This window comes from Orcinus orca, chromosome 1 (assembly GCF_937001465.1).
Source record: "Orcinus orca chromosome 1, mOrcOrc1.1, whole genome shotgun sequence".
In the NCBI taxonomy this organism is placed as follows: domain Eukaryota; kingdom Metazoa; phylum Chordata; class Mammalia; order Artiodactyla; family Delphinidae; genus Orcinus; species Orcinus orca.
The window spans coordinates 210,626,017-210,642,653 of NC_064559.1; the positions used below are offsets into that span (position 1 = coordinate 210,626,017).

At 65.4% G+C, this 16,637-nt stretch overlaps 1 protein-coding gene across 2 annotated transcripts in view; it reads left to right on the forward strand.

Annotated features, from left to right (window-relative positions):
* MEGF6 (multiple EGF like domains 6) overlaps positions 1-16,637 on the forward strand; it is a 99,010-nt gene that overhangs the window by 32,917 nt on the left and 49,456 nt on the right. The window contains exon 5 of one of the 2 annotated variants that reach the window (XM_049706087.1): positions 14,251-14,373. The exons of the other annotated variant lie outside the window; for it this stretch is intronic. Within the exon in view, the coding sequence (XP_049562044.1) occupies positions 14,251-14,373 (123 nt within the window). The remainder of the gene's footprint in view (positions 1-14,250; positions 14,374-16,637) is intronic. 2 annotated transcript variants of the gene reach the window in all.

Genomic DNA, 16,637 nt, shown 5'->3' on the forward strand with positions numbered 1-16,637 from the left:
GTGCTGGCCACTGGCCTTGGCCCCCAGCTGGTGCTGGCTTCTGAGGGTGGTCCTGGCTCTTGGAGCCCCTGGAGGGGTTGGAGTCCCAGAGGCCAGCAGGGAACGTGGGGCCCGGGAGCCTCTCCTCCCCCAGTGGTGGGCCCCACCCGCAGCCTCTTAGCCCGGGCCCCGCCCCCAGGGGCTCCCAGCCCTGCCTGCCCTCCCAGAGCCTCTGAGGGCTGCAGGGAGATGCGGAGAGAACAGCCATGGGGCGGGTGGGACACCAGACCTCTCCTGGCAGGGGCTCCTGCCCTCCCCTCCTGAGCGCTCAGGGCGGGGCACCGGCGCCCCCTGGTGGCAGCGAGAGGCCAGCACAGGGGCAGAGGGCTGCCTGGGATCTGCGGTCAACAGTGTGGGCGCCGCTGGGGACAGAGGGCCAGCTTCACGCATTTCCTCCTCCACTCCCTTCGCCAGCCCCGCCGGGGATGTCCGATGTCACCTGTGACGGCTGCCGAGGCCTGAGGGACACAAGTGGGAAAGGGAGGGTGAGACCCCCGCGAGGGATCTGGGGGCATGAATACGGAAGGGGCGGCCTGTGTGCACTGCCTGTGTTCATTCACTCACTTGTTCACGCATTCATCTGCCTGCGCATCACTGAACCCCGTGTGTCCAGGCCCCGTGCCAGGGAGTTGGCTGCCTGCCAGAGGCCCGCATGCTAGTGGGGAGATGACAGGAAGTAAAGAGAACGGGTTCAGGAGTGGTGGCCATGGGGATGGACATCGAGAGGAGGGGAGAGAAGATGATGGGGGCGGCGTGGCCTCTGAGGACCTCAGTAGCTGCAGCGGACACAGTGTGAAGACCTGGGGCGGGTCCAGGTGGGGCCGCATCCAGCAGGGGGGCCCCGAGGGGCACGCCCGGGGGCCAGCGAGGCCGGCGGCCCATCGCCAAGGCTCTGGTGGGGCGCGGCTGGGGGCTATTCAGTGGCCTTGCTTACCGCACGTTTGTGGAGCGCTCACTCACGCCAGGATGCCAGGAGCTTTAAGCTGGGACTGGGAAGCAGGCTCCCGAGTGCCGAGGCTGGAAGCCAGGCAGCCGCGGTGTTTCGTGCCAGGACCAGACTGGTGGCCGGGGTGACGCCAGGCCAGGGCAGAGAGAGCGAGCCAGTGCGGGGGAGAGGAGGCTGCCTGTGGGTCCAGGCGAGGGGAGGCTCCGAGTGAGGGAAAGAGGGTCTGGTCCAGGAGATGCGGTGGGTAGCGGGGGTTCCTGAAACCAGGAAGACCAGGGCGGGGGCAGCTGGCAGGAATGTGGGCCTTCTGTTTAGGCCTCTGTGCCAGGGGCAGGTGTGGCAGGGAGGTGCCCTCTGGCCTGGGGAGTGGTGGCTATCTGGGTGGGTGCCTGCATGAGGCCACGCCGTCCCTTCTCAGGAGTGTAAGCACTACAGGGCCCGGGCCTCTGGTTGCTCGGGGTGGCTGCACCAGCCTCCCTCTGGTCTGTGCCCCCATGTGTTGGAATGAGGCTGGACTTGCCAGCTTGCTCGGGCCTCTCGGATTCAAACGCTGGGAGTGTCAGCCTCGTTTCTCCTCTTCGGGGCTGCCTGCAGGCTGGAGGAGGGCTCTTTGCAGAAAACATAGAACTTACAGTCAAATCCAGATTTCAAATGAAGTAATCATCACTGTCGAATGTTCCTTATTTCAGCAAGCATTCTTCCAGAATTTATTTGCTGACCTTTACCGTGCGCCAGGCACAGCTGGGGGCTGGCCACGCCGTGGCTGCTGCGCAGACGTGGCCTGATCTCAGGGACTTTCAGTCCAGGGGGAGTACGGAGTCCAGCCGCCAGAGGTGTGATGGGGCCAGGAAGTGGGGACATGGAAGCTGATCTGGCCCGAGCTGGGGTGGGGCAGCCACCCTGTGGGGTGGCTCTGTGCTCCTCTGTGCTTACCCCAGTCCATTAGTCTGTCTGTCTGTCTGAGCCCATAGTTCTGGGATCCTGTTGGCACCAAGTGTGGGGCTCAACGCCGGGGCCTGCAGGGACGCCTCTATGGAGAGCTTTCCCGGTCAAGCCCCCGGAGCTCTTGGGGAGGGCGAGCTGCCCACCTGAGGGTGAAGCCTGGGAGGGGCCAGCTCCCTGATCAGGGGCCAGCCTCGTGTCCTGGGCAGGGGCAGGTCTGGTGGAGGGGCTCCCGGCGGGGCAGGTGCTTGGCTGGCCAGAGGCTTAAGAGTGTCCAGTGCCCTGGTTTCACACCAGGGTGTTGGAGCCTGGCCAGGCACTCTCACCCCAGGGTGACTAGGCTCCCACCGAGGCCCAGCCCCATGCCTGGTAGGGTTCTGAGCTCTGCTTCAGGAAATAATGGAGAAGAGCTAGTTCCCACCCCTCCCCCCTCCCCTCCCCTCCCCTCCCTCCCCCTCCCCTCCCCTCCCTCCCCCCTCCCCTCTCCCCCCTCCCCCTCCCCTCTCCCCCCTCCCCCTCCCCTCTCCCCCCTCCCTTCTCCCCCCTCCCCCCTCCCTTCTCCCCCCTCCCCCCTCCCCTCTCCCCCCTCCCCTCCCCTCTCCCCCCTCCCCCCTCCCCTCTCCCCCCTCCCCCCTCCCCTCTCCCCCCTCCCCCCTCCCCCCTCCCCCCTCCCCCCTCCCCCCTCCCCTCTCCCCCCTCCCCCCTCCCCTCTCCCCCCTCCCCCTCCCCTCTCCCCCTCCCCCTCCCCTCTCCCCCCTCCCCCCTCCCCCCTCCCCTCTCCCCCCTCCCCTCTTCCCCCTCCCCTCTCCCCCCTCCCCCTCCCCTCTCCCCCCTCCCCCTCCCCTCTCCCCCCTCCCCCCTCCCCCCTCCCCTCTCCCCCCTCCCCTCTTCCCCCTCCCCTCTCCCCCCTCCCCCTCCCCTCTCCCCCCTCCCCCCTCCCCTCTCCCCCCTCCCCCTCCCAGTTCTTCCTGATCTTGGCTTAGAAACAGAGAAAGAGGCAAAGAGAGGGCATCACACCCTGTCGTCTAGAGCAGAGGGTGGCGCCCGGTACTGAGGCCATTCATGGTCAGGATTGCACTGTGCGGGCCTCGACTGTGCATGGAATTAGAGTGACTCTGGGGGACCCCTCGTGAGCTCAGGAATCAGAGTTCTTGGTACAGAGAGAGAGACACGCACCACGTGCAGGCACGCACACGCTCCTGCACACGCACACATGCACACGCAGAGGAGCCGAGCTGAGAGAGCGCTTGGCTCGGCCACACCAGCCCTTCCCGAGCCTCACCCCTGCCGTGGGGGCAGCTCAGAAGCAGAGGCGGGTGCCCGGCTGCAGGCCTGTCTCTCCGCCAAAGCGTGAAACGTCCCAGGAACTCAGCCTCGGAGGGGGGAGTGGAGACCTGGACATTTGGGGAACCAAGGAATGTTCTTGGCTCCCTTCTGGGCCTTTTACATTTTGTCTTGTTTTCTGGGAAACAAATGGAAAAAAAAGCCCCATTCCCACATTTTTGGAGGCTGATTTGTATAAACAGACCAAACCCGATAACTTTCAGAGTAAACAGAGAAACAGTCCGAAGTCAGGCACTGGGTCTTGGGCGGGGGGCAGAAGGTGATGGAGCCCTTCTGGTCCTGCCTGGGCCGCTCCACTCCCTTCAGTGCCTTTAATAATAACTTCATGCTGACTGCCTGCTGGGGTCCTGCTTGGGAACGTTCACGGCCCCCATCACCAACTTTGCCTGATCTCCCTTGATGCCTGCCCCTCACCCCATCTTGGGCCTCGGGGGGGCCTGGCTGGACTGGCAGTGGGAGTCCCCCCTTAGCCCTTGCGCCCCCTCCCTTCACCGGTCCCCCAAAGCTCGTGAAGGCTGAATCCCCTTCTTTCTCCACGGAGCCCGTGGCAGGACGTGCGGCCTCCTGTTCTGAAAGCTGTCTCTCCTGCCCGTGGGGTCTTCTCTGCGTGCCCCCGCCTGCTTGAGACAAGCGCTCTGTGAGTCCTCACAGCATCACCTGACCCTGGGCCACCTCTGTGCCTGGCCCTGAGGGTACTGAGGGGCTAAGAGCTGACTCCTGCCCTGCAGAGCCTCTGGACTCTGAGAAAGTGTGGGCTCTGGTACAGGAGAGGCCTGGGGGAGGGAGAGCCCAGCAGTGGGTGACCTGAACCCACCACCCCACCCTTGGCCTGCCCCTGTGACCTTCTCCCGGAGGGGACCACCTGGTGACCCTGGAAATCCAGAGCGGGTGAGGCCTGTCTGACTATTTCTAGGTGACCCACTCTTGGTTTCCATGGTTGCCCTGGAAACCACAGATGGGGAGGGCGTTGACAGGGCCCAGCCTCTCTGGGAACCCCCGAAGCTGGAGAGCTTTCCTCTAGGAAAACCATGTGAGCAGCTCCGCGGCCTTAAAAGCATGTTCCTAAGTGAAGGAAGCCCGTCTGAAAATGCTACACGCTGTATGATTCCAACTCATGACATTCTGGAAAAGGCAAAACCGTGGCGGTGGCACAAAGGTGGTGGGTGCCAGGAGCTGGGGGAGGGGCATAGTAGGTGGAGCAGAGGGCCGTCTAGGGCGGTGAAAGTCCCCCGTACGATGCTGTCAAGGTGGATGCGCCCGCAGGACAGCGAGGGTGGTCCTTGTGTAAACCGCGGGCTTCAGCGAAGAACGACGTCTCGGTACGTGTCCGTTTATTGTAATAAACGTAGACACGGACGAAGGATGTTAGTAATAGAGAAGGTCGCGTGTTGGGGAGACGGGAGCACAAGGGGCCCTGTGCCCTGCTCAATTTTTCTGTAAACCTAAACTGCTCTACGGGTTAGTGTCTGTGGATCCCAAACAAAAGGTGAAGCGAACCCAGCCTTCCGCGCCTTCGGGACCGGCCTTGCCAGAGCTGGTCCCGCGAGTGTCTCCCCGCTCCCGCGGCCGGGTCGGCTCCTTGCTTGCTTTCTCCCCTCTATTTGGGTTTTCTTGGCATATTGCTTAGTGCACCTTCAGAAACCTCTCTGTCCTCTGTCCCCTGAGGACAGGCTCCGTGGTCCCTTTCTACCTGCCCGGTCCCCTCACTCCTCATGAGCCGTTTGGTTTCTCATCGTCATCGTTACAGATGTTTGGAAGTTGACCCGAAGGGTCGGGCATCCGGGTTCCCCGAGCCGTCCAGGCAAAGCTTCTGTGGCAAGGCCAGTACCTCCACCAAAGTAGGAGAAACCATCCCCTGGAATGCAGCGGCCTTAAAATGATGGTCAAGACTGAGGTCCCGTTAGGGGGCAAGGAGCCGGGCCTGAGGACCGGCCCCGTCACGCTCCAAGCCCACAGGGTTCCTTCTTCAGCCGCTGGGTCCCAGGCACTGGCCTTGGGCGGAGTTGGGTTCATTCCGGACCTTCCAGGTGTGGCAGGCTTGGCAGAGAGGCAGAGAGAGGTCTTCTAAGGTGTTCAGTTTTAGAAGGAAATGAGAAAGGAGGCCGAGGAGTCACATGTGTATTTATGAGCCCATGCCGGGGCGGCAGTGTCCAGAGAGAGAGGAGAGGCGACGGCAGGAGGGCCGCCCCCCGAGGCTGAGCTGCCACCAGGGAGCGGCACTGAGCCAGGTGGTTTGCTGTCCAGGTGAGGGTGGGCGGGAAACGTGTGTCCTTCAGACGGGTCCAGATGAGAAAGGCTCGCTTTAGCCAAACAGATGATAAATCCCTCACTTTCCGAGCCTGCAAAGCAGGGTGGTGGTGGGGATGGCTGCCCTGCAGGGTATCCGTCCTGTGCAGGAGGACCCACGGGGCTCCTTTAGATGACAGACTCTCCACGAACCCCAAGACAGGGCTTGGCGCTCAGCGATTATCCTTGGAGCGGTGGCACGCAGGCCGCCCATCTCCTGCACCTGCCCAGCAGCGCCCCTTGGAGGGACCGAAGGATGCCTTGCAGCCTGCGTAGTGTCGGCCCTGGGGACGCTGCCTCCAGGAGGCCTCCCGGGTTTTCCTTTCTGTGCTTCTCCCTTTGGGTTGCTCTCTCGGGCTCCCTCTCCCCACACCCTGGAAGTCTTCCCTGCCCCCCTGGCTGGTGGGGCCCTGCAAGCAGAGACGGTACGTCCTCGCGGGGGTGTTGGACGCCGGTGGATGCTTCTTGTGGGTGTGGATGAGTGATGTGTGGGCCCCTCATCCCTCTGGCCTGTGCTGAGCTGGGGTGGGGTATGATGGGAATTGCATTGGAATGTTCTGGCTGCCCCGGCTGGCGGACTTCTGAGCTGCAGGAGAGAGATAACCACCCAGCCAGGTGGCAGCAGGCTTACAGAGCAGCTCCTCCCAGGGCAGGGGTGGGGGGTGGGTGGGGGGTGCGGGGTGGGTGGGGGGTGGGGGGGTGCGCCTCCCAGGGCTGGCCCAGCTGGGCGGGATGCCCTTTGGCCAAGGGCAAGTTGCAGCCCTGGAGCAGTGTGAAGAATTCTTCTCTAAAGTAGTTTTCATTCTTTCCAGTTGTAAAGGTGACACCTGCCCGATGACTGTTAGTTTTCTTTTGCCCAGATTTAGGGGATTAAGACACACATTTATTATCTCACTGTTCTGAGGTCACAAGTCCAACATGGGTCTCGCTGGGCTCAAGTCCAGCTGGGGGCAGGGCGGGCTCGTCCTGGAGGCTCTGAGCGAGAGGCTGCCCCTGGCCTTTTCCAGCTTTAGGGGTGCCTGAGGTTCTTGGCTCGTGGCCCCTTCCTCCATGTTCAAAGCCAGCAGTGAGGCGCCTCTCACGCCCTCACTTCTCTACTCTGACTCTCTGACCCTGTGATGACATTGGACCCGCCCACATCATCCAGGACACGCCCCTATTGCAAGGTCAGCCCGTAGGTAGCTGTAATTCCACTGCAGCCCCGCCACCCACACCCGGCAGGCCAGCGGCGTTCCGGAAGGTTCTTGGGAGCATCTGCATGGCTTATGCTATTTTCCTGGGTCATTTTTGCTGGGGCCTCGTCTACTCTCCGGAGCGTCCCATTTTGGACGACAGGTCACGTGCTGCCCGCCCCGGGCCGGGTGGGTCTTGCGTGGTCCCTGAGCAGTGGGTGGTCCTCTCGGTCGTCCTCTGTGGGGCTGCAGGCTGCTCCGGTGGGGGGACGTCCCCAGGCTGCAGAGAGGGCAGCGCCGGGAAGCCTGGTGTGTGCTGGGTGGAAGCTGCAGGCGTCTTGTCTTTACAGGAGTCTGTCCCACCCCTGCTTTTGCTCCGGATCCGAGAGGGCAACTGCGAACTTAATTCCCTCCGTCAAACAGCTTTGGACCTTCCGGTTTCCCCGGCAACATCGTAAAGCATGTGTGACGTTTTCTGCCCCAGGTTGCACCTTGGGGGCTCTCTGGACCAGGGTGGTGGAGATCAATCTGGAAACGGGCTCTTCACACAGGGCTCCAGGTTACATGGGGGCTGACAGGCCCCATTCCCTGTCCTGGGAACTCCTGGCGGGTGGGGGGCTGAACACTGACCCACAGGGTGGCCCACCAACGTGGCCTAAATCAGTGCCCAGACCAGGGAGGCTGCTCCCTCTGTGACAGGCTGAGCCGAGCCGTCTCCGCTGGCCACAGCCCTGCTCCGGCCGGTTCCCACGCCGCTGGGATCCTGTCGTCCTGCGCGGGAGGGTGCACTGTGGTGGGACAGCTTTTTGAGCTGGGGGCTTGTTTCAGACATTTGCACCTTGATGGATGTCAGAAGGATGCTGGGCAGGTCCTCCATGGTAACTGTTCCTCAGCCGGGGGCAGGGGTGGGTCTGCCCTTGGCTATCGGCTCTGGTCCCCGCCCGGCCTGGCAGACTCTTCCCTGGGAGCCAGGGAGCCGGGAGGGAATGTGGTCCGGGAGCTTCTGGGAGGAGCTGAGGCGGGTCCTGGCCTGGCCTCACGGTGAGGCAGGGAGGCGCGAGGAGGGGGTTCTGTGCTGCCCTCTGGGGCCTCTGCGTTTTTGTAATGGGCCCAGGCGGCCGCGAGAGTGAGCTGGGGTCTGGCTTTGGCTGTGTGGGCCTGGGTCCTAGGCCGGGCCTGGGGTCTATGCTGCTTTGGGCTTTCATTTCTGACTCGAATGGAATTAAGTACCGACGAGGGATCCATCCTCTCCGAGGGGTCCCTCAGATCCCCTAGCCGTCCTCTGCATTCATTCCTCTGCCCATTTTCGGGATGGGGTTTTGCGATGGGCCGTGTTCACCCAGCGGCCAAGAGGCCGAGCCAGCCCAGGCCCTAGGCCGTGCCCTCGGGACCCCAGCCCTGCTTTGGGCGCTGCCCCACCCAGCTTCTGGCTGAGGGGAGCGCAGGGCGGAGGGCACTGCTGTCCAGGCCTGGATGTGAGGGTGGGAGCCATGCGGCCACGAGGCCAGGAGCCCCCGCTCGTGGACGAGGCAAGGGGAGGCTCACCCCTCGGGCCTCAGGACGGAGCTTGGCCATGCTGACGCTTGGTTTCAGCCCAGTGACGTTGATTCTGTTCTCGTGATCCCCAGAACAAAGGAGGATATATTTCTGTTGTTTAAGCCACCAGATCTGTGATCCTTTGTCACTGCAGCCCAGGACACTATACCAGCACCTCTGACTGTGGCCCGGACACCCTGGGGCCGCTTGCCTGACTCCAGGTGAATTTCCAGCTCCGCTGGGTCAGAGCTGAGGCCCCTCCTGCAGCTCTGCCCCCAGCCCGGCCTGCTGCGGACCCCTCCTCCTCTGCCTGCCTCGTCTTCCCGATGCCCCTGCCTTCCCAGCCTGGTCCTCGCTGGGAGCCACCTTCTCTCCCACAGGCTGATGGCGAGGGGCCCAGCCCAGTCCCGTGTTTTGTCGCTGCTTTGTGGCCCCCATGGCATCTGTCCCCCGAGGCTGGCTCAGAGCCCCTGCAGGGTCCTTGCCTCACTTGTCTCGGAGGCCGCACCCCTGCCCACGACATGCAGTCGGTGCCCGGGAAGGGGGTCTCTGGGGTGGGGCGGGGTGCGCGTGCTCCGAGGCAGGCCCAGACCTGCACTGGCCGGGGTGCCGAGCTGGCGTGTCGGCCTGCAGAGCAAGCTCACTCAGGGAGCCCCACTTGTCCGGCCTCCCCCCGGGGGCACTGGGGGCACTGGGGGGAACATTCCTGGGGAGATAGACTCGGCAGGCCGGGGAGGGGGTTCCCCATGCCAGTCCATCTGTGCTGGCCGCAGGGGTGCTCGGGACACCCCCCTCCCCAGACGTTGCACCTCCTGCCCTTCAGTGGGCTTCCCCAGGGAGTTGCCTCTCCAGGCCCCCTGAAGCTCAGGGCCTTTGGGGAGCTGCACCCCCCGCTCCCCCCCATACATCGAGCTCCTCTGTCTCTGGAGCCCCGCACGGCTGACTCCGGTCCAGCTGGTTTTCGTCAGCACCCCTGGCTGAGATTTTGGGAGCAGCCCTGACCTGTCTGGGTGACACCTGGCTGCAGGAAGGGAGGGTTCTCGGCCTCCTCGGCAGGCAGGGCCTTGTAAATCCTGGCTCCCGACAGGTTAGCCTGAGGCCTAGGTGGGCGGACGGGGATAAGGGCTGACTGTCTGCGAAGCCAAGGCCTGGCCACCTCCCGGCCTGGTGCGCTGGACGGCCTCCCTTTGGGTGGTCTCAGCTTCCGTTCTCAGGGTGAGACTTCCTCATCCTCACAGGCGGCGCGGGGGTCCCTCGGCCTGCCCTGTGCCCTCCCCTGGAACCTTGTGCCTTTTCTCACCCGCTTCACACCTGGGGGACTCGGAGGCCCACGACTGGCCGTCCAGACCGGGCCGGGCTGGGCTCTGATTCCAGCCTCGTGTGTAGCTCGCAGTCACCCTCAGAGCCTCACTGTCACACCCAGGCTGCTGGTGGACGGGCAGGGGGGTGTGGAGACCACCTCTCTCAGGGGGCCCCTCATGTTCCGCCGGGGTCAGGAAAGCATGCTCCGCGCTCTGCAGCCCCTGGTGGCCGCGTCAGCTGGAAGGTCAAGGCCTCCGGAGCCCTCGCCCAGGCTGGGTGGCCGCTGGCTACTTAGGGCCTTTGTAGCCCGAGGCAGGGCCCTGTGCCGGGGCCAGAGCTGTCCAGGAGCCGAGGCCCAGGCACCCCCTTCCTGCTGCACTGAATCCCTGGAGATCGGCCGTGTGGGGGCCGGTCTGAGGAGCGCTTTCGAAAAATTGAGGTGGAATTCATGCGACATAAAATCAACCCCTTTGAAGCGTGCAGTTCAGTGACATCAAGCACGTCCACAGTGTGGTATAACCACCTTCTCCACGAACTTCATCCCGAAGGGGGCCCCGGACCCATCAGTCAGCCGCTCCCCACCCGTCCCTCGCCACCCCCAGCCCCTGGCTTCCACTCATCCACTGTCTCTGTGGATTTGCCTGTTCCGACGTATCCTCTAAACAGAATCACACAGCATGAGGCTTCTGTGTCTGGCTTCTCACCGAGCAGCGTGTTCCTGAGGTTCACCTCGCTGCTGCGCTGTGCTCCCTTCTGTGGCCGAATGCTGCCCGGCGGCAGGGCTGGACCTCGTGGGCTTATCCCCTCGTCTGTCGAGGGACACGAGCTGTGTCCACCTGCGCTGCTGTGGCCGCGCCTGCACAGACGTGCGTCCAAGTCCCTGTTTAGGTTCTTTCAGGCAGATGCCTGCAGTGGGCTTGCCGGGTCCTGCAGGGACGCTTGGCCTCGTCGAGGGAGATGTTATGGTCTTCTGGCAGAAGTCCTCCCCAGGGAGTGGGCTGGGGCAGCCGCCTCCCCCTCAGGGCGCTTCAGCCCGGCCTTTCGCTCTGTGTGGGGAGGGGGTGGGTGAGAAGGATGGAGGGCCAGCTCTGGGGGTCAGCGTCCACACTCCACGCTCACCAGAGGCCTGGCCTGAGGGCCAGAGGCCACTCCGCCCTGCAACCTCGCTGCAGAAATGGGAGGAATGCACCCTGGAACCCCCAGAAACGCCGCCTTCCCTCGGGTTGGGGTGGTCCTGCGCTGGTTGCCCAAGAGGCCAGGGTTTCGGGGCGCCTGCCTCCTGAGTGCTTGCTGGAGCAGAGCGCTCTCCGCCACCGGCCAGACAGGCCCCAGCGGCAGCTCCAGGCAAGGACTTGTCTCAGGGCAGGCCAGGACCTGGCCGTTGACCTCCTGACCTTGCCTGGGCTCAGGCCACCCCTGAGACAAGCTGGAGCGTTGGGCCCATCAGGCGACCAGGCCACTGGGCTCCCGGTCACCCTCTGCCCCCCCCTGCCCCAGACTGGCTTCACGAGCAAGAAAGGCAGTCAGACCCCGAGTGGTTTCCTGGGCTGTGTCACTGCCCCCGTCAAATTCTGATTCACATGTGATGATGGGCCAGAGCTGGACGGGGTCATGGAGGGCCAGCCAGCTGGGTCCCCTGTGGGGAGGGTGGGGCTGCCGGGAGTAGCCGTTGGAATTTGGCTCAGGGTGTCCCACGCTGGGGTCCCTGGTGAACTGATGGATCATTCTAGAAGTAGGTTTGTGCTGCACGCCACCCTGGGCCAGGGCTTCCCAGGATCTGCTCCCAGAAGCCCCCAGGTAGCCCTGATCTCCCCACCCAGCTCTGGAGCCCCAAACACCCGGTCTTGGGGCAGGAAGGAAAGGGGGTTGTCTCTCTGTCTCTCCTTCCCAGGCCTGTGCAGGGAGCTCCAGGCCCCTCTGCCACTGGCCTCCCCGGGGGTTCCAGCCCAGGCCTGGCTGCTGGTCTGCGGCAGTCCCCTGTCCCCCACCCTGAGGCTGGCCGGGGAGGGGTCATTGCTGGCCCCGCCCTTGGCAGGGCTGCCGACTGTTCTGGGGTACCCACAGGGCGCACAGCTGCCCCCCAACCCTGAGCTGCCCCCAGCCTGAAAGATCTGCTGTTTACTTTGGTTTTTGAATCAGCCATACCGATTCAGAAAGGATTTGGGGAGTCCCTTCCACCCCTTCCCCAGGCACCCACGAGGCACCCGCGGGCACCTACTCTTACAGATGCATTCCACAGCCCCGTGCGGGCTTGTCTTCGGTGCTGGAGTTACAGCAAGGAGGCGACGAGGTCAAGGCCCCGTGCGCACGAGGCTTGGGTTCTGGAGGGGCTGCGGGTACAGTGGTGCCGGTCCATAGGTGCTATGCGTGAAAAGCACAGCCTCTAGCTGCTGGGGGTGGGGAGTTAAACAGGTGATCAATCCCCCCCCACCCCGCCCTGCCCCAGCAGGTGACCTGAACCTGATGTGCAGAGTCTGGGCCCTCCCCCGAGCTCTCCTCCTGCCCAGGATGGCGGGTTCTTTACGACTGTACCCCTCACCCCTCACCCGTAGCTGTGTGCCCAGCAGGTGGTCAGCAGAGGGGAGCCTGCTGAATCTGCCCGGCTCCTCCCTGGCCCTGGGCAGGGTCACCTCCTTCTCAGTCTGGGCTGCCACTGCCTGGGGAGGGGTCACGGGGAGGGCCAGCCCCCTGCCCGCTCTGCTTCTCTCCGGGAGGCCCCGGGTGTGATGTTTGTGCAGTGGCCCCCTGCCTGCCTGGCCTGGGCTGGGCCCCGGGACCCTGAGGCTGATGGGGCCCAGTTTCCATGCCGAGGCTGGCGCGGTCCAGCTGTGAGCAGATCCAGTGCAGAGACGCAAGGGGCTCAGCTCAGCCGGGGGGTGGGAGGGCTGCCAGGGTGCTGAGGCTCGGTACCCAGCATGCAGATACTGGGGGGCAGGGGCCGTGCGGGCCAGGTAGACATGGCGCCCCCAGGATGCCGTCCAGACTGCGGGTGGAGGGACACATCAGGTGCCATTGTGAGCTCCAGGCGCTGCAGCCCACGGTGCCCTGTCAGCCAGCAGGGCCTTCCTGCAGGCGTAGGAGTCCCTGAGGCTCCAGGCCACAGTGGCCCCGTCACCGGCATCCGTGGGGTCAGGGCAGGGCGCGGCGCTGTGAGGCAGCTGTGAGGCTGACCCTGCCCTGGCGGTGGTGCGGGGGCCCTGGGGACCCTGCCGTGTCAGCAGCTGTGGGAGGGCGCCCTCGGCCTGCGGCCCCGCTGCCTGGCCGCCTGCCCTCCCTGCTGCCTGGGGCACAGCCCAAAGATCAGGACCGGCCCTGGGGCTTCGGGGGGCTTGCACCTGGCTGCTCCCTTCTGGTGGGGCTGGTGGAGAAACCCTGGGCACCCCGGCTCTGACCCCTGGGCTGGGGTGAACCCGGTCTCGCCCCGTGTTAACTCTCTAGGAATTCCCAGACAATTCCCGATGTTAACGTTGCAGGCCCGGGCTGACGGCGGCATTCCAGCACTGCCTTTCCCGTGGGACCGTGGCCTCCCCTGCAGCCTAAGCCAGGCTCGCGGTCTCCCGGGGACCCTCCCGAGGAGGTGTCAGCAGAGATGAGCGCCGCAGCCGGGGGCGGGGGCTTGGCCTTGGGTGGGGCTGCAGCCCCTGTGTGTCTGGGCCGCGAGCCTCCAGGCGAGGGTGGCGCTTCCAGCAGCTGCACCCGCTGAGCTGCGCTGGCACCTGGCCACCCAAGGCCTGTGGCTTACTGGGGTCTCCGCTCGGCTCCAGGTCATATTCCCCATGAGACCAGGAGAGCCGCTGCCTTTGGCCTTGAAAGGCTGGGAGGACAGGGCAGAGCCCCTCAGACCTCGTGCAGGTAGCACAGTGTGGGCCTGGGGGCGGGCAGAGGTGCCTGGTCCCCTTGTCACCCCACACCCATGAGGTGTTCTGGGAAACGAGGCACCTGGGTCCTCCAGGCCCCGGCTGGTGGGCTTGGGTGTGTGAGGCCATGATGCCACCAGCCCCAGGCGGGTGTCTGGCACTCCAGCTGGCCACATGCCCCGTCCCAGGGGAAGCACCATGATCCTGCACCCACAAAGGCTGAGCAGGGGCCGGGGGAGCTGTGTGTTCAGCAAGGTGGCCTCGTGGTTGGGGTCTCCTGCCTGCTCCGCCCCGCACACCAGAGCCCAGCGCCCTGTCCAGGCCCGGCTCACGTGCCACGCGATCCCAACAGACCAGAGAGTGGGGGGAGGTCTGGGCCCGGCGGTGAGGGCTGGGGCTGTACCAGGTCTGGGGACAGCTGTGAGGGTGACAGTGGAGACTCCTCTGGCCTCAGTGCTGGGGGAGGCCTGGTTTCCCCAGCAAACCGGCAGCTGGATGGGAACACACGCAGAGGCCATTCTCGGGGGGAACTCGGCTCCTTGGGGAGCAGGGCCCACTCCTGTGCCGAGCTGTCCCTGTGTGGCATTCCTGCCAAACCGCACTGGAGTGCCTTAGGCCAGGCTGCTGGTCCCGGGTGCGGGGAGGACCTGGTTGGCAGCACAGGCCCCCTGCTGTGGACAGGCCGATGGACAGGTTCCCGCTCTCGTGGGGCCTGTCTGGGGGGTGAGGTCGGCCCGTCTCTGCCGGGCCGTGTCATCCTGTGTCGTGGGAGTCCTGAGCTTCGCCTGGCCCCGCGCTGGGCTCACTCGTGTCTCCCCCCTCGCAGACATGAACGAGTGTGCCACTGGCAATGGGGGCTGTGAGGGCCAGTGTCGCAACGCCCTGGGTGGCTTCTACTGCCGCTGCCCCCCCGGCCACCAGCTGCAGGGAGATGGCAAGACCTGCCAAGGTAGGTCTCTGGCCCGGCCCCCGGCCAGCCCGCTGCCACTGCCTGGCCTTGGTCTCAGCGCCCCTGGCCTGGCCGACCCCTGGGGCCGCCTGCCCCCCACCCCGGGCTGCTCGAGGAGGGCCACTCGGGGTGCTGGGTGGTGATGCCCAGCTCCTTGGGGTCCTCCCGCCCGACCTCTCCCCACACCTTTGGGGAGTCCACACGTTGCTCCTGAAACTAGCCTTGGGGGAGTCAGAGAGCCTGATGTGGGTGGAGAGCACCTGGGGGCCGTGCAGGGAGAGGGAGGTTGCTCTGCTCGGGGAAGATGCAGCTGGCGGCGGGCGGTGAGGGGGCGGCCAGCTGACTTGCGTGCAGCTGCAGGACCCCCGTGAGGGACGGAGGGCGGGCCGTGTGGCTGGGCTGCACGGGGACACCGGGGACGCCCTGCCCTGCCGAGGGCTGGCTGAGGTCCTCAGCTCTGGGCGTGTACCGCCGCTGGCAGGCTGTCAGCAAAATCAAGAACAGACAGAGGAGAATTCCTGGAGAGGAGAGAGGGTAACAGGTTAGCGCTGAGGCCGGGAGGAGGCAGGGGAGGGCGTGCGGGGCTCCTCCCATCTCCCGCACCCTCCTGCACCTGCGCCGCCCCTCCCTGGCCCCCGACCCCAGGACTGGGTGGGCAGCTTGGCCCTCCTGAGAGCACAGGGGCTGTGAGCCGGTGGGCATCTGCGCTCTCTCCCCAGAGTAGCATCAGACAGCTGCAGTCATCTCAGAACACTGTCTCCAGCTTTGCCAGAGGCCAGCTGTGAGCCATTCCTCAGGCTGGGGGCAGCGGCGGGGGCACAACCACTGGACTGGGGGTCTGGGCGCCGGGGGAGCCTGCCCTGGCCGAGACGGTCTGCGAACAGAGGTGGGGGGGCTCGCTTCCGGCGTGTTTTCGTCAGCGGCGAGGCTGGGGGAGGGGGCGAGCGCAGCGGAGAGGCGGCAGTGACCTGTGGCTCGCAGCCCGGGACCTGGGGACCCTGTGCCTCTGGGGAGGGGGCCGAGCAGGAGCCAGACGACGACGTCACCCACCCTCGTCCTGCTGTTGGCCTCGGTTTCCCCTTCCATGAAATGGGCCCCTGGGAAGTGGATGACAGAACTCACCAAGGCCCGCAGCCCCGCCCCAGGGCACACCGAGTGCAGGTGCAGCTGGGGGGAGGAGTAGCCCTCCCCAGACCTGTGTCCGCTCTCCTGTCAGCACCCCCTAAAGTGGGGGTGGCTGCACTGGTGTCGGGAAGGAATCGGTGGCCTTGAACTTGCCAGGCCCAGGGCAGGCCCCCCATGGGCCCCAGGCCCCCTCACCTGCCCCCAGCCTCCCCGCCTCTGCGAGCCCCAGGGATGTCTGCACACAAGACACGTGCTCCTGCATGGAGGTCTCCCGGCCTTCGACCCACGGGAGGTGCCCGTGGAGGGTCCCGTTCCCCACTCACGTTTGCCACTGGCACGCTGCTGCCCTCGCAGCCTCTCTGAGCCTCTCCTTCTGCATCCGGCGTCCCTGCCGTGAGGCGTCCCTAGCCCAGTGGGCTACAGATCGGGGCTGGGTTTCGGGTTTCCTGTTCCCTGCCCCTTCTGGTCCTCGGCCCCCAGAACCTGCGGCTGGGCAGCCCAGCCCCTCGTTGGTGCCTGGGAGGCCCCGGGTCTCCCAGGTCCAGGGCTCAGGCCAGGCCCTGGCTGGGGGTGGGGGGCATGCTGGGGCTGCCCCGGGTCTGGGCGTCTTCTGACTTGTGCTCTGGGCTCTGGGTCCTGCCCTGGGGCCCAGTGGCCAGATGCGGTCCTGGAACACATGTCCACAACTTGGCTACAGTGGAGGGTCAGCAGGCCTGGCCCTGACGGCGTTCCTTGGGACGCTTTGGAATCCCTTAATCCAGAGGGTCCCAAGGACAGGCAAGGTGGTTGCCAGCTGGCTGTTGGCCGAAGGCAGGGGTACCAGCGATACGACCAGGGAGGGGGCAGGCAGGAGGGATGGCCCTCAGACCCTGCGCCCCGCCGCGCCTGCCCTTTCCTCCCTCCCGGCCCCTCCCCGGCCCCGGCCCCCCGGGAGCTTGCTGACTCTGGCTCTGCGTGTTTGGGATGGCTGGGGCTCCGAGTCACCGCGTGGCCGGGAGGGCTCTGCTGAGAGCCAAGCGCCTGCCTGCTGTTTCCTATGTCCCCCTGCCAGCCCTGCCGCCCCTGGAATCGCAGCTCCGGCGAGTGAGTGGGGCTCTGGCGGTGGCCGGCTGGCCTAGTGCAAGCAGAGCCGACAGGAA